This window comes from Onychostoma macrolepis, chromosome 03, assembly GCF_012432095.1.
Source record: "Onychostoma macrolepis isolate SWU-2019 chromosome 03, ASM1243209v1, whole genome shotgun sequence".
Taxonomy (NCBI): Eukaryota; Metazoa; Chordata; class Actinopteri; order Cypriniformes; family Cyprinidae; genus Onychostoma; species Onychostoma macrolepis.
Genome location: NC_081157.1, coordinates 1,848,850 through 1,871,075, shown reverse-complemented (window position 1 = coordinate 1,871,075; position 22,226 = coordinate 1,848,850). Strand labels below are relative to the sequence as shown.

The 22,226-nt window shown below is 37.9% G+C and overlaps 2 protein-coding genes across 2 annotated transcripts in view; one reads left to right on the top strand and one right to left on the bottom strand.

Annotated features, from left to right (window-relative positions):
* LOC131537378 (E3 ubiquitin-protein ligase rnf213-alpha-like) overlaps positions 1-2,796 on the top strand; it is an 86,483-nt gene extending 83,687 nt beyond the window's left edge. The window contains 5 exon segments of the mRNA XM_058770749.1: positions 43-120; positions 370-567; positions 922-1,011; positions 1,102-1,280; positions 1,907-2,796. Coding sequence (XP_058626732.1) covers positions 43-120; positions 370-567; positions 922-1,011; positions 1,102-1,280; positions 1,907-2,060 — 699 coding nt within the window. The 3' untranslated portion in view covers positions 2,061-2,796.
* Positions 2,797-4,896: 2,100 nt separating this feature from the next.
* Positions 4,897-22,226, bottom strand: part of LOC131537397 (uncharacterized) — a 199,744-nt gene continuing 182,414 nt past the window's right edge. The window contains exons 53-55 of the mRNA XM_058770780.1: positions 21,156-21,323; positions 6,426-6,587; positions 4,897-6,173 (exon numbers count right to left, since the gene is read on the bottom strand). Coding sequence (XP_058626763.1) covers positions 6,092-6,173; positions 6,426-6,587; positions 21,156-21,323 — 412 coding nt within the window. The 3' untranslated portion in view covers positions 4,897-6,091. The remainder of the gene's footprint in view (positions 6,174-6,425; positions 6,588-21,155; positions 21,324-22,226) is intronic.

Below are 22,226 nucleotides of genomic sequence, written 5' to 3'. Positions count from 1 at the left end.
GTTGACAACTCCTATATTTATTATTTATACTTATTTGTGTAGGGTATTCCGACGGTGGTGAACAGACAGGACATAAATTATGAGATCATATTTATGGCTGTGAAGGGCAAAGTTCCACAAGTAAGTTGCATTATTTGTTTTAGCATAATACATGTTTAATTGTTAAGTTAATGTAATGGTAACAATTTTTTTTAGACACAAAAAAAGGCTTAGTGTGAAAATGCTCTTAATGAACATTTATTTTCATTATGTTTATATGCAACATAACAAATATATATATATATATATATATTTAATTAAATCCATGTTTACAATGCAGAGATATATTTGTATAATTTCACAAGTCATATTGTGATTGTGTATCTAAAGGCGCCGTTGCAGGCTCTTACTCAGGACAACCTCGTGAAGGAGCTGCAGTCCTACAGTGACGTGTGTGAGGCACTGTCTACAGTCGAGCTGGCCCTGGGTTTCCTCGCCATGACGGGGGGTGAGCCACACATGCAGCTGGGTGCTTATTTGAAGGAAGTGCTACAGATGACTGACAACATGGCCCCACACATCTTCAAGGTTGGTCATTACATATCACACACTTTCTTCATTATTTGTCTGTGAAGAGCAGTGTTGCTAGGATGCCATCCTCACTGGTATTAGGTCAAGTCAACCTTTTCATATAGCGCTTTATACAATAGAGATTGTTTCAAAGCAGATTTACAGTGTTAAACAGGAAAATAATGATTCAGTGATGAAAACATAATGTTTCAATGATGCTTCTTAAGGAAGCCCTATATAGTTAGATCATGATTAGACATGTTTGTCTTAAGGAGGTGTTTACACACATTCTTGTGTTGAGATGGAACAGTTGTCATAGATGGTTAACAGCAAATAGGATTTTTTGTGAACAACTGCTAATTGTATGTGCAGGCATTAAGCAGGTGCAGCCTGAAACACTGTGTGGCGCTGTGGCAGCTGCTCAGCTCTCTGAAATCAGAGACCCTGCTACGTCTGAAGGGGGTGAGACACTCAACACAGTAAACACAGTATTCTGCTTCGTGCTTTCAGTGAGTTTGTATGTGATCACGACTGTTTTCATCTGCTCTTCAGGACCCATTTAAGGACATCTGTGAAGAGTATAAACATCCTCTGCAGGAGGAACACAAGAGAAGGCTCACTAGTTTTTTCGCCAAGTCCAGCGCTGGTGCCTTCCTGCTGGAGATTCATGAATTTCTGCTTTTAGTTCTGAAGAACCCAAAAGCCACGGACACTTTCAGGCCTGACTGGGGGTAAGCAACTTTTGCTGTTTTGAATACATTGATCATTAATGTGATTCATGTAGAACAGGTGAGTTTTTCGCTTTGGTTGTTAATCTGCATATATTTACCAGAGTACATGTGTATAGATTAATATAAATGTGGCAGGTAAGACATGGCTTATGTTTTTCCACTGTAATAATTACTTCCAAATGTTTCTTTTCTATTTCTGATCGGACCACATCTGTCAAGTGTACTTTTCTCTGAGGTCCCCTTATAATGTGTATCAAGATTTTTACACCAAAACACATCATAATTTAGAAGTAATAGGCTATTTTCTGTCCTTTGGTAGGGATTCCTAATTTGTCGGTCCCCGTCACCACAGTTGCTGTACCACTTACAATGAACTGCAAGTTATCGTCCTTTCAGTAATGCCTGTTTTGGAATCAAGCCATTTTTGTGTACTCAAGGCTCATGAAATGTTACTTAACGTCATTTCTGACTGGTTATGTGGGACTGATCCTCCTCTGAGGCCCCCTGTCACATGTACATGTAGCCTACCAGCCTGTGTTTGCACGGCCTCTGTCAAACTCAGAGCAAGAACATTTATTGAAAGTATAGAATGTATCGTAACTGATTGATTTCTGTCTGTCCTCCAGTCTGAAAGACACTGTTGTGTCCTACATGGAACGCAAAGATCTGGACGTTCCTCCTGAGGTGGACGAGTTCTTCCCTGAAGAGATTCTGCTCTCGCAGTGCATCGACACATGGAAGATCTCTGCTCTTCTCAGACAAGAAAGAAATCAAAGTTAGATCCGTGATAAAGTACTTCCGTTCTCTTACCCAAACACTCATATTAGACAAAGCTTAGTTTTGATTTACAAATTATGTTTACATCAGTTGCTCAGTACAGACTTTTTAGAACCTTGTCTTTTTTGAATGTTGAAGAATTCCCTTCACTTATATACAGCACTGTATACTGTAATATTATAGTCATGATCTGTCAGTATCTCTCTAGAATAGTTAGCAAGCATAGTACAACTTATTACAAAGTAAAAAAAAAATAGCTAACAATTGTTTCACCATTCTTTTTTTTTAATGTGTTTACTTGATACTCTAGGTCCATATAAACTCATTTAAGTCCTGACTCGAGGACCTTTACCAATCACATTCCTCTCTCTCCACAACTTCACTTTCTTGCTGTTTATTCCTGTCTGTCTGTCCTACTAGATTAAAAACAAATCCTAAATAAAGAAAGAGATTAAAAAGATTGTCAAATATATACCATATATCATGATCCCAGACCTGAACACACTTATGTTCATCTTAAAATAATGTTTTTGATTAGTAAAAATGTCATTGCGTTGCTTAGTGTAGATTAAAGGGTGTTCCATACAAAACATTTTCAGGGTTTTTTTTCTTTCATTTTACAAGTTCAAGATAGGATTTTCTAGAAGCAATGTTACATGTATGCTGGAACAGTGCTGCATGCAAAATGTTTTTTTCCTCTGACTAAAATTGAATTGAATAAAAATGATAAATGATTACTTCCACTTCAAAGCTGGCATGTTGTGTAGTTTGTGAATGGCAGATATGACAAGTTCTTTCCATGATGTAAAAAATTATCTTAAGCCTAAAGGCAGAAGATCGCTCCCATGTGACCTTATTAAATACGGCTCACAAATATGAGATATATTAAAAACAAAATACATTTTTGGTAAAAGCTAAATTTTTAAGATTGGAAATGTATTTTCTCATCCTTTGAAGCATTTGAAGGTTTAAACTAAATATATTTCCAGTTTAAAAAAAATGATTCATTTAGCCACTCTGTTTACAACATATTTTTAATATTGGGAATACATTTTAGAATTTTTGTTCTTTTTTGTTGTTTTTGATCATGTGGGCCACGTCACTGCACTGCTGTAGTAGTCAGAAATGCCACAAAGATGAATAAAAATGCCCCCAAAATATAAGATGTGAATTGCCTCTGTAAGAGTTCCTATTTTTCTCTTTATAATATAACAGATAAGAAATATCACACAAGCAAGAGTGCTACGTTCTAGAATATTAATATTCCCACTGTCCCTCATGAGTTATAATAACTCTCAAATAATGCAAATTTAAACCTTCTTCGGTCCATTCTATAGCCTGTGTTTGTTAACATAAGCCCCATCTTGCTGTCATGTAACTTGAAGTTGCAAGCACATACAACTTATTCTGTGCTGTGTCCTTGATTTACTGTACATCATGGATGTCTGGAGTGATGCTAGAGTACTGCTTATGTAGGTGTTATGGCACATGGCAACACAAAACAACAAAGAACAGCAGACCAGCAGTATTCATGCATACTTAATTTTTTACTTCTATTCATCTTGTAATAAGTTTTACACATAAAAACATTACACTTGGTGATTGTGTAGTGTTTTCCTCAATCTAGTAATCTGACACCTATGGACCAGTGAGGTGGGGATAAACTACTGATATGGGAAACCTATATGGAAGTCTTCACCACAGGGCTGACCACCGAGGCCTGTTGCACTTCGGTTTTTCCCTGGGCTCCTCACTGCTCTGTGTGTCCTAGTCTGTCCCTGTAGGTGATTTGCAAACTTTCATCTTTGTTGTAAATGACTGGAGAAATTAAGCATTCACAGACCCAACAGTTGGCACCTCAGCAAGCTGCCCCATGTGTCCAGGTTTGCCACAGTAATGACAACTAGGTAGGTAGGTGGGTAGGTATCTTTATTGTCATTCAACTGTACATACAGAATGCACATATGAACGAAATTGCGTTCCACTGGCTCATAAGTACTGCACCAAACTAAACATAAAGCGTGCCACAATCAATAAAAGTCTAATTAAATACAAATTGCAACAGCGAATGATGCACACAATAATTAGCGGCATCTAACAGAATAACTGCACTTATTAAGTGACAACTGCCTACCTTCCTAGGAAATTTACATTTTAGTTTCTTCTCTGATGCAACTTAGCAATGACCAGGAACAACATTGCTGTCATTTCCTGTCAGGGGCAATCAGTCGTTATTGCCGTCTCTCTCCACTCTGTCTCCCATTTCCAAAATGAAATGTATTTTTCTTTTCTCATCAGAAGTCATTTTTCCCGGCAAATTCACAAATCCACTTTATAATGAAAAACTTTGGCCAGTCTATTTATAAATAACATAATTAACCTCATTTTGTCAAACATTTAACACCCCATGTGATAGTGTTTATTAACAGTTACTTTAAACAGTTCGTAAATCTGATTTCAAGATATCTTTAAAAAGTGTAATGATATGAAATTCGAGATGATATTTGAGACAATGAGAGCATAATGAATTTTTGTTAATGATCATTTATTGAATATATGCATTTTTTGTCTTGTACTCAGTAAGACTAACTAAAGACACTAGAAGCAAATATGTATGAGATGTATCTGAAACGTTTAAACCCAATCCACTAAAAGTTTAATGTATTTAAACCCCTGGATGTCTTTTGGTAACTAAATCTACTGAAAGGAGTGAAATTATTTCCTTTATGAAATGAATTCCTCATGAGGCCAAAACTCAGGAACTCTCGCAAAACAGATGCCATGCAATAAAACCATAAAACTTATCTGGAGAGGAGATCTCCAAAGAGAGCAAACAACACCTCTCTCCTTGCTCATTTATGACCCCCTTCTCCCCCTGCCATCTCTGCCTCTCCCTCTTTCCCCCCAAAAGGTTTCACTCAAAGTTCAGTAAGAATATGTACAGTGGGTACGGAAATTTTTCACTCTTTGTTATATTGCAGCCATTTGCTAAAATCATTTAAGTTCATTTTTTCCCTCATTAATGTACACACAGCACCCCATATTGACAGAAAAACACAGAATTGTTGACATTTTTGCAAATTTATTAAAAAAGAAAAACTGAAATGAAGCTTTTAGTTGATGTCACTGGTGTGACCTATTTATTGTTAGGGAAATGTAAAAAAAACTATAATACAAATGGATTAAACTACTTAATTTAGTGAGTATACCATGATTGACAACATGTGGCTTGATACCTTGCAGCAGACATTTTGTAAAATGCATTTTTCATGAAAATTGTCAAGTGACGATCAGTATATCAGGTCTAATGTATGTCACTGGTGTTGCTCTCACTGGTGTTACTGTGCTGTGTTACTGTGTTACTGTACTGTTTATGTCTGTCACATTAAATAAATAAAACAATCTCCTTATTTCTTGCATTTTCATTATTTTTCTGTAACTCTGACTACATGTGCTGAAATTTTTTTTTAGAAATAATATTTCATAGAAACTTTTAATATTGCTAAAGAAGGTAACACCAGTGACAAAAAATGATACATGTGGTCTTGAAATAATAAATAAATATGGTCTTAAAAAGCTAAAAATAAATAAATAATTAAGCTGTCATTTATATGTATTCATAAAGTCAAAAGCTAATCTAATAATGTGGTCTAAGTTTAAATGTAAAAAAAATAAATACATTTCAAGACATTTTGCCATACCAAAAGTGGACGTTTCTGTAGAATGACCCATTATTGATGTAGGTTTTGCATAGTTTTTGCATTTATGAGTTGTTGTTTAATAACATCTCACCAAAAACAACCGTTCTGTTTTTCTCAAAGATTAAAACATACAAATACTGGTTTTCATTTGTTTTGTGCTGACACTCAAGTTCATATTTCAATATATAATGAGCATTTTAGATTTTGCCTACAGACATCACATCATCACACACATTAATTTATCGCAGTACTATAGTGAGAACCTTCTGTGGATTCCTCATCTGATGATGATGACAGGTCTTCTGCTGTTTACTTCACAGGTTCCTGAGCTTTTTACCAGGGAAGCCAACTACTAAAGTAGTTTAGATTATGTCCAATCAGAGCTCTTCCATTTTCCATCTGTTCACTGTCTAGTCTGTAAGGAGGAATCAGAAGAAATAAATCAATGTTGCAAATTAGTTACTATATTTCAATCACTTTCAGTACGGAGTGTAATAGACACATTAAAATCCTGTAATCAGATTAGTTAGTGTTTTTTTTTTTTACATATTTTTGCATACATATTTTAAAACGATATTTGCATTTTTAAATATAATACATTTGAAACAAAAATACATTAATGTTTGTCTGGTTGTGTTAGGGTGACTACGACAAAAAGTTTACTCACCTCAGTTTACAGTTTGAGTTTTGTAGTACTTTAATGAGCTGCTCCCTTGAGTTTCCTATGCTATTTTGACTCAGATTAAGCTCTGTTAAAAACTGCAGTGCTTTCTTCCCAGTCAAAGACTCAGACAAACAAGCAGCATCTGTAATGCCACAGTCATTTAGGCTAGAAAAACAATGACAGAGACAGAGGAAGAAACATCAGTTTTACTTTCACTCAGAGTGTGATATTTACCCAGAGGGCACTCAGTCATGTCAATGGGAATCCAAGTGATGAGGAATTTTGCTTGATGGACTTCCACTGGCAGAAAATTCCCCTACATGAGTTTTGCATTGAGTTAGACATGGAATTTGACATCATTGACCAAAATAAGTTTCAGTGACCTTAGTGTGGGTGGAGCCTTTCTGCCACTGAAAGTCCATCAAGTGAAACTACGCAAAATATTCACAGTGAATGAGGCAGTCATTTAAGCATTGTCTACTCTGCCACTTCATAACAGCATTGTTCAAGAATATAAAGTGCTGCAGAATAAAGAGGCTGATGGGAAAACGTTACACACACACACACACACACACCTGGTCATGCTTTTAAACCCACAGAATTTTGCTGTGCAAAGGTAAATATGACCGCACGTTACCACATGGAGATTTCACACACATTTGTGTAGGGATGCAACGATTATAGATTTTGTTGGTACGATTATAGTCTGAGGAATAATCACGGTTTCTCGATTAACACAATTATTATGCATTCATTAATTTCCCAACACTACTTGTGTATAAAATCACATGAACACTCCTTATATTTTAAAGTGATATTTATTGCTAAAAGTGAATAAGAAAAAAAAAAAAAAAAATCCATACCAAGATTGTCACAATCACCAGCTGGAGTGCCCATGAGCTCCACCAGTGGGCACTCCATCCCTGACTTTTACCATTCACCCAGAACTCCATTTCCCATAATCCTTTGCCCAGACTCATCTGCACTCATCATCAATTGCTGTCACCTGTCTTTCAGTGATTTTCAATATTTAATTACATTAACAATTATATTTCTATAATATTTAAGTATTATTATTAATATAAGACCAGTAGCATAGAGACAAGGGGGCCTGGGGGGCCTAGCCCCCCTCAATTACATGTCCAGCCTCAGCAAGGAGACTACCTTACCATTTGATGAACTAAAAAGTGATTAAGATGCTTAATCATCATCTCTGCGGTGGGTGCGCAATATACATTTAATATGGATTACGTAATCTGAGAACATTTGTTTTCTATTTGAATAGGTTCATTATTAAAACATTTCGCGTTCTATAGATTCAGTCTATAGATAGTTTCAGGTAGAGTCAGTGCTCTGATGCAATATGGCGGCGCACATGTATGCTGCGTCTTCGCTCTCCGAGTGGTTGTTGTTGTTCTTTATGCCTACACTGTTGGTATCCTTGTTGGTGAGCACCTTGATATTTAAACAGCAAGATTTACTAAGGATTGGAACGTTATGTGGGGAATCACATTTCACTAAGAATTTTTACATTGATCACCTACCGTCGGAGATAGCTCAACCAGCGGGGAGTCCATGGATTATTATACCGGGCGAAAGACGCAAGAGGTGGCGCAGAGATCGACGCTAGAAGCGTGGCTGCAGAATAAAGACCTAGACCCGACTAAAGAATGTCCATACAGGCCAGCTTTACCCAGTATATTTTTGGCGAATGCTAGATCACTCTGTTACAAGATCGACAAGCTAGCAACGACAATCGAGGCACAGAAGTTGTTACAGAACTGCTCGGTTATGGTAATAACAGAGACGTGGCTACACCCGGGGAAACCAGACGAAGCTATCATGCTAGCGGGCTGCACAGCGCACCAGGCTGACAGAAACAGTGACTCCGGCAAGTGAAGAGGAGAGGGACTGTGTATCTACTCTAACAACAGGTGGTGTACAAACGGAAAGGCATTGCTCACCTGATTTGGAGTTTGTTACACTGAGATGCCGGCCCTTCTATCTGCCGCATGAGTTCACTGTAGTTGTTGTCATAGCTGTATACATTCCACCTAGTGCTAACATTACAGTGGCATTGAACTTTTTGCTGGCAGCAATCAACAAACTGCAGTGTGTGCATTCTGATGGGATCTTTATTGTAGCTGGGGACTTTAATCGTGCAAATTTAAATACTGTTCTTCCTAAATTTTATCAGCACGTTACATGTTCAACGCGAGGTCAAAGCACTTTGGATCATGTATACAGTAACATCAAGGAAGGATATAAAGTCTCTACCCACCCTCACTTGGGCCAGTCTGACTACCTTTCCCTTTTTCTCACCCCAGCATATAGACCTCTTATTAGGAAAAATATTCCTAAGGTGAGATACTTAAGGTTCTGGCCAGAGGATGCAATCTCACAACTGCAGGACTGTTTTGAGCACACCATATGGGACATATTTGCACAACAGGACCTGGCAGACTTCACATCCACTGTTTTGTTTTATATTCACACTTGTATTGATAATGTCACTGTTGAGAAACGGATCAGATATTATCAAAACGGTAAACTATGGATAACTAGACACGTAAAGCAACTGTTGAGGGACCAAGACACAGCTTTTAGGTCTAGAAACATGGAATTATACAGCGTTTCCAGATCCAACCTAAAGAAAGGCATCAAGGAGGCAAAAGCAGCTTACAGAAGAAGGATAGAGGGACATTTCAGTGAGGGGGACTCCCAGCATGTCTGGCAGAGCATTAAGTACCTCACAAACCTGAACGTTTTGAGCAAACAGAGGAAGAGACCACCTGACACTCACTGTGAGTAAGGAGGACGCCAGGAGAGTGTTCCGGAGTGTGAATCCCAGGAAAGCTGCGGAACCCGATGGTATTCCAGGGAGAGTACTGTGGGACTGCGCGGACCAGTTGACTGAGGTTTTTACCTCCATCTTCAACCTCTCTCTGCCTACCTGCACTGTCCCCAAATGCTTCAAATCTTCCATCATTGTGCCTATCCCTAAAAAAATCACCTGTCAGTAGCCTCAGTGACTACAGACCTGTAGCTCTTACCTCCACTGTCATGAAATGCTTTGAAAGTTTGGTGTTAAAGCACATTAAGTGCTCGCTCCCTCTCGGCTTGGACCAGCACCAGTTTGTATATAGAGCTAACAGGACAACAGGAGATGCTATAAACACATCCCTCCATTCTGTGTTAACACACCTGGAACAACCAGGCTCTTATGCGAAAATGCTGTTTTTGGATTTTAGTTCTGCATTCAATACCATCATCCCTGCAGAATGGTGACTAAACTTCAGTCTGAGTGTCAGTTACCGCACTTGCGGATGGATCAAGGACTTCTTAACAGAGCGCCCCCAGTCAGTCAGGATGGGGTTCCATCATTCCTCAGAACTGGCACTTAGCACTGGGGTTCCCCAGGGCTGCGTTTTAAGCCCCCTGCTGTACACCTTATACACCCATGACTGCACACCAATCCATGACAGCAATATTATTAAGTTTGCAGATTATACTACTGTGGTGGGATTGATACATAACAACGACGAGTCAGCTTACAGGGATGAGATCCAAAAACTCACTGCCTGGTGCTCGGATAAAAACTTGATACTCAACTCCTCAAAAACAAAGGAGTTGGTGATAGATTTTAGAAGGAAAAGGGAAGAGCATGCCCCTATTTATAGCAAAGGGGAAATTGTGGAGAAGGTCAGTGATTTTAAATTCTTGGGACCATCTCTCAGGATCTCACATGGTCTGCCAACACCAATGCCCTTGTAAAAAAAAAAGCACAACACAGAATGTACTTCTTGAGGTCACTGAGGAGAGTCAACTTGTCACAGGAACTGCTGCTGTCCTTTTACAAATGCTCCGTGGAGAGTATTATTACTTACAACATCTTGGTGTGGTTTAAAAGCTGCACTATGACAGCTTCCTTCACTGACCGACATATATAGAGCCAGATGTTTGTGTCGCGTGGCACGCATAATTCATTCTTCTAGGAGGTGTTACAGGGTTATTCAGGCCCGCACCTCCAGGCTTAAGAACAGTTTTTATCCAAGTGTAATTAGAGAACTAAATGCATAAATAACAAAAGGACTTTTTCAAACACTATGGAGCTGTGCAATATTTTTACATATGTGCAATACATGTATACACATAGTCTTCTGTGGTGCATTGTTTGATGTATTTATAAATCTTTCTTTTGTATGTTTTTTTTTTTTTTTTACCACAAGGAGTTGCAATTGAATCTCGTTGTACAAATCGTGCAATGACAATAAAGTATTAATTAATTAATTCATAGATGTACTGCGTTTCTCATGTCTGTGAGGCAATGGAGTTTGGGTTCATTTTAGACGTGCTCAAATTCACAGGGGCTGAGACGGCAGAAATAGTATCCTGTTTGGTTTCATTATTTTACTGCGCACAACGTTTAGTTGTTATTGTGAGTGTACACAAACAAATGTAGACCCTTAACAGATTTGAACGATGTAATTATTCTTGTCTGTATGACCAAAAAATGACAGAGTATTTTTAAGTGCAAGTTATTGCACTGGCGCCTCAATATTTAGCTTCCACACTCCGCACAAACACTTAAAAATGCACACATTCAAGTAACTTGCCACGTAATTTAACTCAGTTATTATGTATTACCTTTACTTGGGCGTGTAAACCTGAGTGGTGGAGGAAATAAAACTTTGCTGTTTGGTCCCTCTGCCTTAGTTAATCCAGTGTGCGTAATAGCCTCCGTGTCTCTGATAAGCACAGCACTTTAAGCTGGCGCACCGCTGGTGTAACTTTGTTTTTGTTTTGCGCAAGTTGCAACAGTTTCGTTCCGTGCAACAGACACACACGGTGTAGCGGAGCCTTCACAATTAACTGTGACATTTTAAAGCACAGTTAATAGTGAAACCGGTTAATCGCTGCATCCCTATTTGTGCATATGAATGTTTTGTGAATGACACCCATTGTTTCTCTGAAAGTAACTTGCAGTTTAATGCCTTAAACATTAAATAGCCAAATATTCTGTACTGATGTCATGATTTACATCAGTGGTGCCCACTCCTGTTCCTGGAGATCTACCTTCCTGCAAAGTACCTTCCAACCCTGATCAAATGCGGTTTAACCAGCTAATTAAGATCTTCAGGAGCACTTGATAATTACAGGCAGGTGTGTTGAACCAGGGTTGGAACTGAACTCTGCAGGTAGGTAGATCTCCAGAAACAGGGTTGGGCACCACTGATTTACATGTAAACCAAGTGTTATGATCCGGTCCTTGCTGTCCACTCACCATCAGAGGGCTCCATCTCCTTGTCCTCCTGGACTCTAGGAACTGATTACACTCATATCGGTTTCCCATACCCCTGACTATTTAAACAGCTCACAAACACAGGGCCCTTCCCTGTTTTGTTCTGATTTTGGATTACTCTTTTGTCTTGCCTCTGATGTTGTGTTTGCTGGAGTTTGACCCTGTCTGTTTTGTATACCACGCTCTTTCTAATAAAGCTGCATTTGGATCCACAATTTGCTGTCACGCACATCACTGTTACACCTAGCAGGTGTGCTCTTAACAACTCATTTCTGTCCATAAATTACAACCGGAATTTCGGAAATGTTGGGACGTTTTTTAAATTTGAATAAATTGAAAACTAAAAGACTTTCAAATCACATGAGCCAATATTTTATTCACAATAGAACATAAAGAACATAACATAAATGTTTAAACTGAGAACTTTTACACTTTTATCCACTAGATGAGCTCATTTCAAATTTGATGCCTGCTCCAGGTCTCAAAAAAAGTTGGCACGGGAAAACAAAAGGCCGAAAAAGCAAGACATTTTGAAAAGATTCAGCTGGGAGAACATCTAGAAATTAATTAAGTTAATTGACATCAGGTCGGTAACATGATTAGCTATAAAAGGTATGTCTTAGAGAGGCAGAGTCTCTCAGAAGTAGGCTCTCCAATCTGTGAAAGAATGTGTAAAAAGATTGTGGAATACTTTAAAAATAACATTTTTAAAGTTGCAAAGGCTTTGCTAATCTCATCATCTACAGTGCATAACATCATCAAAAGATTCAGAGAAACTGGAGAAATCTGTGCGTAAGGGACAAGGCCGAAGACCTTTGTTGGGTGTCCGTGGTCTTCGGGCCCTCAGACGACACTGCATCACTCATCGGCATGATTCTGTCATTTACATTACTAAATGGGCCCAGGAATACTTCCAGAAACCACTGTCGGTAAACACAATCTGCTGTGACATCTGCAGATGCCAACTAAAGCTCTATCATGCAAAAAGGAAGCCATATGTGAAAATGGTCCAGAAGCACCGTCGTGTCCTGTGGGCCAAGTCTCTTTGAAATGGACTGTTTCTAAGTGGAAAAGTGTTCTATGGTCAGACGAGTCCAAATTTGACATTCTTGTTGGAAATCACGGACGCTGTGTCCTCCGGGCTAAAGAAGAGGAAGAGCTTCCAGTGTGTCATCAGCGTTCAGTTCAAAAGCCAGCATCTCTGATGGTATGGGGGTGCATAAGTGCATACGGTATGGGCAGCTTGCATGTTTTGGAAGGCACTATGAATGCTGAAAGGTATATAAAGGTTTTAGAGCAACATATGCTCCCCTCCAGATCACGTCTATTCATAACCTCATAACGTCCAAACTCATAACCTCGATGCCCAGACATCTTCAAACTGTTTTGAAAAGAAGAGGAGATGCTACACCATGGTAAACATGCCCCCGTCCCAACTATTTTGAGACCTGTAGCAGGCATCAAATTTGAAATGAACTCATTTTGTGCATAAAATTGTACAATTTCTAGGTAACTCTTTATATTACAACCCGGAACGTACTGCGCAAGTAAACAGAATTTACAGTGTAACTTTTTTGTAATTATAGTGTACCTATTCAGTACCTCCATGTAAGTATAAGGGAATAATATGTGAAGTTTGGGGAATAAAGGGGTAATAACTTGTAAAATTACAAATTATTTTTACAGTATTTTGAAACTACGTGGTACCTATTCTAATATTACGTGTTATGTAGGCTATACAACGATCTTATATTTGCAAGCGATTTAGCAAAAACGTACACTGTGTAGGCCTATACTTTTTTAACACGCTAGGTTATTGTTTCAATCCAAACGCTCGGTTGAAACTGTTGCGTTAGGAAGCTGATTTGACCCAATTTGGCTTGATATCAGTAATAGGCATGGGCCGGTATGAGATTCTGACGGTATGATAACCTTAGATACAAATATCATGGTTTCACGGTTTCACGGTATTGCGATTACAGCTCTAAAATGTTATTTTTAAATGTCTGGGTAAAAAACAACGTTTTTTCCACTGAACACAATATATTTTATTTTTAAGAAACATATAGAACATTTTGGAACAGTAAATATATCAGGCTAAATAATTATAATAAATAATTGAATTCTTGTTAATTAAATTAATTGCAGTCACTTAAGTGAGCCTAAACCTGCAGCTCAACAATAATCAGAACATAAATAAATACTTTTCTGTAAAAAAAAAAAAAAAAATCCTTCTAAATGAAAAAAAAAAACAAATGCAGTCACTTAATCTAAACCCACAGTTCAATAATCAGAAACAATAAATCAAAACAATTTCTGTAAAAAAATAAAAAATGCAGTCATTAAACCTGCAGCTCAACAAGATTTTTGAAGACATGCTCACTTTCTACACATTCATCTTTCAGTCCAAGTTATGAGCGGTGAGGTACAAAGATGTGTGCACATACACATAAGGAGAGAGCACGAGTGTGTGTCACACACACACACACACACGGTCTCTGTCCATATAACATTCAAACGGTGGCAAAGACACCTGAAAGCCAGCAGTTTGTTTCTTTTTTAAATTACGTGATTTTGAACAGATGTAAACAATGGCAGGAGGCTTAAAATTATAGACGTGATACCAGCTAAATTTAATTATTGTACTATTATTGTACGCAGAAACGTAGTACTTTAGTCTGATATTCCTCGCTCTGTGAAGTAACATGAGGGAGGAAACTAGTTGACGTTAGCTAGTAGGGTCACCATACTTGGCCGTATGTCACGTCACTAGTTAATTAACCATGTTATCTGCCTCGGTAGCAAGCCAAATAGTATTTATTTCAACACTGAAACAACCGGCGAATGGGTCTCTGTCTTGATTGAGGGTGAAAGAGGGAGAAATGAAGACGACACAGATATATCGTTTGTGTACGACCTGGAAGTATTTATTTAGCCATCGGCGTCAAAATGTCATCTGTACGGAACACCTTTGTGTACGGAACATTAGTCTACGTTACCCAAAAAATTCCCATACGGCAGACTTTTTTTGACGGGGGAAAAAGTTACAGGGATCACCTCCTTCGGCCATCATCCTACACACAGGTTACTCTCACTGACCACTCACACCAGCTGGAGGAGGAGGGGTCGTATGACTCGTTACGCTCTTCACTGCTCACAACTGAGGAAGTCCTGCACTTTCCATCTTTGACGACACGTAAAAAACTGTATAAAGGAAAATTTTAGTGGTTTTGAAATTTTCCAAACCGCGGTATACCTTGAAACCGGTTATCGTCCCATGCCTAATCAGTAATAAAAATAACCCGACGGTCCTTGGTTAGGAACAGTGTTGCTAAGTCCCGGGGAATTTTTACCGGGGGAACCCCCCTTGAAACGCGATTGGGCTAGTTTTGAGTGGTAATTGGTTGGGTTTTGTTGTGAAAACCTGGCAACCCTGATTAGGAATGTGAAGGTTCAAACGCGAACGGTTCTGCATGCAACGAAATCCGTGTCTGCGGTGCTTAAGATGGAAACGTGTGTAAAATAGGAAAAAAATTATAAAAATCGAAGCGCAGACGAGGGACAACTTTGAAATTGTGTTAGTTTAAAACTGGAGCAGTGAATGTGCTGATCGGGAACTGGAAACAGCTTGAATGGCGCTTGAGACGAGACTATCCGTGTTTGCAGTGCTCACAACAGGAATGTGTCTAAAATACAAGAAAACTAATCGAAGCGAAGAGGAGAGAGATTTTTTAAACTGACTGGAATGTGTTCTTTTAAAACTGGAGAGTTTTGTCCGAGTATGTTCTCTCAACATTGAGCAGTAAAGCCGGGAACTGAAGTAGTCAAAATGGTGCTTGAGGATGTGGACCACAACGGTAAAATCAAAGATGGTAAAATCCTGTCAGTTCGCTATAATACAGTGGGTACGGAAAGTATTCAGACCCCCTTAAATTTTTCACTCTTTGTTATATTGCAGCCATTTGCTAAAATCATTTAAGTTCATATTTTTTCCTCATTAATGTACACACAGCACCCCATATTGACAGAAAAACACAGAATTGTTGACATTTTTGCAGATTTATTAAAGAAAAACTGAAATACCACATGGTCCTAAGTATTCAGACCCTTTGCTGTGACACTCATATATTTAACTCAGGTGCTGTCCATTTCTTCTGATCATCCTTGAGATGGTTCTACACCTTCATTTGAGTCCAGCTGTGTTTGATTATACTGATTGGACTTGATTAGGAAAGCCACACACCTGTCTATATAAGACCTTACAGCTCACAGTGCATGTCAGAGCAAATGAGAATCATGAGATCAAAGGAACTGCCTGAAGAGCTCAGAGACAGAATTGTGGCAAGGCACAGATCTGGCCAAGGTCACAAAAATTTCTGCTGCACTTAAGGTTCCTAAGAGCACAGTGGCCCCATAATCCTTAAATGGAAGGCGTTTGGGACGACCAGAACCCTTCCTAGAGCTGGCCGTCCGCCAAACTGAGCTATCGGGGAGAAGAGCCTTGGTGAGAGAGGTAAAGAAGAACCCAAAGATCACTGTGGCTGAGCTCCAGAGATGCAGTCGGGAGATGGGAGAAAGTTGTAGAAAGTCAACCATCACTGCAGCCCTCCACCAGTCGGGGCTTTATGGCAGAGTGGCCCGACGGAAGCCTCACCTCAGTGCAAGACACATGAAAGCCCGCATGGAGTTTGCTAAAAACACCTGAAGGACTCCAAGATGGTGAGAAATAAGATTCTCTGGTCTGATGAGACCAAGATAGAACTTTTTGGCCTTAATTCTAAGCGGTATGTGTGGAGAAAACCAGGCACTGCTCATCACCTGTCCAATACAGTCCCAACAGTGAAGCATGGTGGTGGCAGCATCATGCTGTGGGGTGTTTTCAGCTGCAGGGACAGGACGACTGGTTGCAATCGAGGGAAAGATGAATGCGGCCAAGTACAGGGATATCCTGGACGAAAACCTTCTCCAGAGTGCTCAGGACCTCAGACTGGGCCGAAGGGTTACCTTCCAACAAGATGTAGCGTCAGAACGAGTCAGACAAAACTAAGATTCGATCAGGACATCGAAACATGAGGAGCTGAAATTCCAGGAGAACAGGACAACGTCGTAAAGATTCATATCTCTGACTTCTGGAGCAAGCCTTACCAACAAGCCTCTTTCACAGAACAGCTTGCAACATTAAGACAAAAGAACACTATTTGATAAGTACAATACCGGAAGGAGATCGTCAAATTTGGGACAAATAATCAAGATTAATGGTCAAACAGATGGCCATCACATGTGTTCCACAAGAGAAATCACAAGCTTCTTTAGATTGACTTTTCCCCCACACATAGAAGACAAAGTACCAGACTGAAATTCCTCTGTCCAAAGAACATTTCTTTTGGTCTCCACAGAAATACACAGAGACTTTCTTTTTCATATGCACATAAAATCATCCTAAACGGACATTTCTAGGCATAACACTATATTATGTATGTAACCCACACATTAGATTATCATGTTTTAAGCACATATTATGTATGTCTTTTTAATAACTATTGAATGACTTTAAGGTTTAGTCGTGTTTGGTATGTATGAGCTTGACAATTCTAGCTTCGTTTCTTCCAATTGATTCTTTGTCAAATGTATCATATTCTGGTTATAGAAATCACATCCAAAATTATACTTTGCAAGAGTGTGTAAAATTCAGACCATGTGACTGATAACATGCTGATTTATGATGGAAGGAACAACCCTAGCTAAGATAATAGCCTATCTAATTGGTCAAGACACCAAATGGGATGTGTCCAAAAGCCGAGTTTAAAACCTCAGGACACCATCAAATCTCTCTCTCATCCTTCTCTCTTCTTCTCGCCACCGCGTTTTGACGCTGTTTTAGCGCTCTTTGAGCGTGCTCTGGCCTACAGGCCAGTTGCTACTTAACACCACGATGAGAAGAAAAACCACCTAGTCTCGTTACTCATTTTATTCTTTTACTTTAGTTTCTTTTCTTTCTGTTGAGTCTCGTGTTCAAAAGTTAAGTTTGCCGCAAAGTCCAGCTCCGACTGCATCCGCTTCAAACTTCAACCAGCAACTGACTCAAAACCATCCTCGGCCAACGCCCAACCATTGGCTTCCCAAGACGTCACTTCAAAGACTACTGAACTTCCATCCAATCACCAACTCGGGAAACCCCTTTCCTGCAACGACGACGACGACAGAAGGGAATCCCTGTAACATAAAGGCAACGCAAGTAAAACAACTCCAGATTCTAACTGAACTGGTGCATTTAATATAAAATTTAGCCTCATTGAGAAACTCAATGCGAGGGTTAATTAGGTGATTGATGGTTTGTTCAGGTCTATGCGATAGCACATATTGCTATAAACTTGGGATTTCACTTTCTCATTCTCTAAACTCATCCTTTCTCTCTTTCTGCAACGTGTGAATGTGTGAATGCGTGTTCATGTTAGATTAGTTTATGTCTTAGGTTTATATAAATAAACTCGTATTTATATTGAAAAGAGAAGTATCTTGTGTTTTGTGCTTACAAGTTAATGTCTTAATCTGCCGATCTGGTTACTGTGCTTATTAATAGTGTTTTTACTATATTTTGGATTTTAATATCCAGTGCAGAATTAATGTTATACGGCTCGTTCAGTGAATCGCTGCCGACTCAGTGATCAGCCGCAAAACAGTGATTCTGTTCAAATTCCCTATAAAATCATAAATGATTCCCTTTGAGCTAAATTAAATTATATTTATGTATCAAACCCTACAAAGACAATGACCCTAAGCACACAGCTAAAATAACGAAGGAGTGGCTTCACAACAACTCCGTGACTGTTCTTGAATGACCCAGCCAGAGCCCTGACTTAAACCCAATTGGGCATCTCTGGAGAGACCTAAAAATGGCTGTCCACCAACGTTTACCATCCAACCTGACAGAACTAGAGAGGATCTGCAAGGAGGAATGGCAGAGGATCCCCAAATCCAGGTGTGAAAAACTTGTTGCATCTTTCCCAAAAAGACTCATGGCTGTATTAGATCAAAAGGGTGCTTCTACTAAATACTGAGCAAAGGGTCTGAATACTTAGGACCATGTGATATTTCAGTTTTTCTTTTTTTAATAAATCTGCAAAAATGTCAACAATTCTGTGTTTTTCTGTCAATATGGGGTGCTGTGTGTACATTAATGAGGAAAAAAAATTAACTTAAATGATTTTAGCAAATGGCTGCAATATAACAAAGAGTGAAAAATTTACTTTCCGTACCCACTGTACATAGTTTAATATTGACTTTCAGTGTTTATTACTGTGTTTATTGACGTGATGGTTTGGCCATAATAGTTTACCTTCTTCAGTGGGTGAAAAACATAAACAAATTGAACAAAATCTTAATTTTGTTCTTAAACGTTTCAAAAGAATTTGGTTTAACTGTATAAGCTGTATAAGTTTGGAGTTGCTTTGCATTTTCTGAACTGGTGTAATACATTTTTATCTTTTATTATCTGTTGCCTGTGTTGTTACTGTTGTCATATTGTGTGTGATTTTAATTTAAAAACCCAAATTTCAAATAATATTTGAATTAAATAAAACTGTCACCATGTTTATTGATATTACCTGATATATAATGTATGACCTACTGTATAAAAATCGTTTTAGAGCAATTTGTTGTAGCTACTTACCCTGTAACTACATGGAATAAGGGGGGAACAAGTTGGACTTAAACACAGAACAAGTGTATATTTGCACAGTAATTACAGAGAAAAATATTGCACTAGTTTTAATTTAATTGTTTGTTGGCCAAACTAAATCTTTTTTTTTTGCTATAAAAACATCACAGTATACATCCACTGAAATACAAATGTTGTATCATGCATTTTTTTCTGCGAACAGCTGGAAAGAGGTAAGCTTGTTTTAAGCTGCATTGAACCTTGATGGTATATCATGCAACGTTATTTGGTGATAGTGGTGTTGGGAAGTTGCTGGTGTGAAGTTGCTGAGATCGACGAATAAGCTTTCATAAGGTAAGCTGACTTGTGAATTATAAATCATAGCAGAAGCTCATTAACTAATTTCACTAGATGTCCAGTTTTGTTGTTCAGTAATCATCATGTTTCCTTTAATAATAGAATGGTTAAAATACCTAGGCCTATAATAAAATACCAGTATAAAATTATACAAAGAATATTGTCTTTCTAAATCACTCCTAAACATAAGATTATTGTTTAGGCCATACCATATAATATTAGAATAGGTACCCCTTCGTTTCAAAATACTTACAGAATAAATGATTTGTAATTTTACAGGTTGTTACCCCTTTATTCCCCAAATGTTGCATATTATTCCCCTATACCTACACTATAATTACAAAAACTTAACGCTGCAGCTTCAGTTTACTTACGCAGTTCTTTGCAGGTTGCATATCTGGTTGTTACCCCCTTATTACCCAAACGTAACATATTGTTCCCTTATACCTACTCCTACATTCTTTATAGGTACACTATAATTACAGAAACATACACTGTAAATTCAGTATACTTACGTAGTTCTTTGCTGGTTGTAATGTAAAGCATTACCAATTTCTCTGTTTAAACATTTGTTATGTTATCTATGTTCTATTGTGAATAAAATTATTTTAGTTTTAATTTTATTCAAATTTTAAAAACGTCCCAACATTTCCGGAATTCGGGTTGAACAAGAGTAAAACAGCTGTGAGGTGTCAAAAATCATTTTAAATACTTTCATTAATTGCAAAGTGCAAAAAGTGTTTTTGGAGGACGGTGTGGATATGGTATGATGGAGTTCACTAATCACTTGTGTTTTGTTTACCTGTGATTCTGAAAGAGGTAATGATCCTTGAAATATAGTGCTTTTGACTACACAGTGTGAAAATGAGAATGAAAAATTTTACATTTTTCAAATATTTAAACTTTTTTTTGGTGCAAAGAAATGTTGCTAACTGTGAAAAGGTAAATATGACTGCACATTACTGCATGATAGATGAAAAAATTACCAGCCAGTGACAATTCTTACCAGTCAATTCATAAAAAGACCCATTTATTTTAAATGCTATTCTCTACATTGCTCAAATGTGTTCAATATAAATGAAGGCAACAGGGCAATTTAAAAATCACTAAATTATAGATAATAAAGAAAAATAAAAGCACAATTGAAGAGATAGAAGGTTTTACAGGTTTTAGAAAATTATATATTTATGTAAAAAAATCATTGGCCAAAATGTACCTGTGTTTGGTACCTGGCTGGTGTTTATTTTAGACCCTGCTTTCATCAGATCACAAAACACATCAACTAGGATAAATTATTTTCCACAAATATAATGTGAAGTCAGGCTCTTCATAAGATATTGAGTAGACGTGTTTTGGTTAAATTGCAATGTTAAAATTAGTTTAAGCACTTTGATACCTTCAGTTGAATGTTACTCACCTCAATTTCTCTAGTTTACAACGTGAATCCTTCAGTATTCCACACAAGACCTCAGCTCCTTTGTTTGCTATTTTATTCCCACTGAGGTCCAGCTTTCTCAGGTGTGAAAGGTTCAGACACAGAGTTAGGCTGAGACAGTGTTTCTCTGTAATACTGCATCCACTGAGACTGAAGACAGAAAGAGAAAAGACAATGACTCAGATCCATGTGAAGTTCATGTGTGAGTTAAATACATCATGACTAAATGCCATACCAGCAAAAACATGAAATCTTAATTACAGAACCATAAACCATTCCACAACTAGGATTTGAGGATAACTGAGGATTAAATTGAACTATTACAGCTGTCGCGATTAAAGTGAAATGTAAAAATGAATGAATAGATTCAATTCGCCACAGATATGTGCACGTTTACGTCTTTTATGCAATGAGCCTTATAACCAATCACGCACACAGTAGCCAATCAGAGGTTTAGATTGGTCACCTCTGAAAACACTTTTGTTGATTGTGCATCCCCTTACTGACCAAATGAATTTTGCATGCTTCACTCAAAAACAAAAAGTGCTGAAATGATGTAAGAGATTTATTTTGCAGCTTCATTGATTATAAAAGAGGTATTTGCATAACTTGCGCTAGACTAATATCATGGACCGATATGTTTTGCCTGTGTAGCCAATTATGATGTGCTGTTTCTCCAAACGTTTTTATGCATTCTATTAATCAACATTAATAATCATATCAACAATATGTTCTTTTTTTGTCATAATATTGCAGCCCTACCTTGTAATGAGTTCATTTCTTCCTTTTTTATTCCTTTGTATAATTTGCATACAATTTTTAAGTTTTTGTTTTTTGCTTTTATTAACAATTTATAATATTTTGATTGACTGAAGTGATTGGTTTGAGTATTTGACAACTTTAATAACCTATTTATAAAAATTGCCCTTGGAATGAATGCCCCTGGAAATGAATGGAAAAGTTAATTTCTCACCCTGTTTAAGAATTTAAAACCAATCCAGAGATCAACAGGTATGTCATCTAGCAACTGTTATCTCAACTTATGTACTGTTA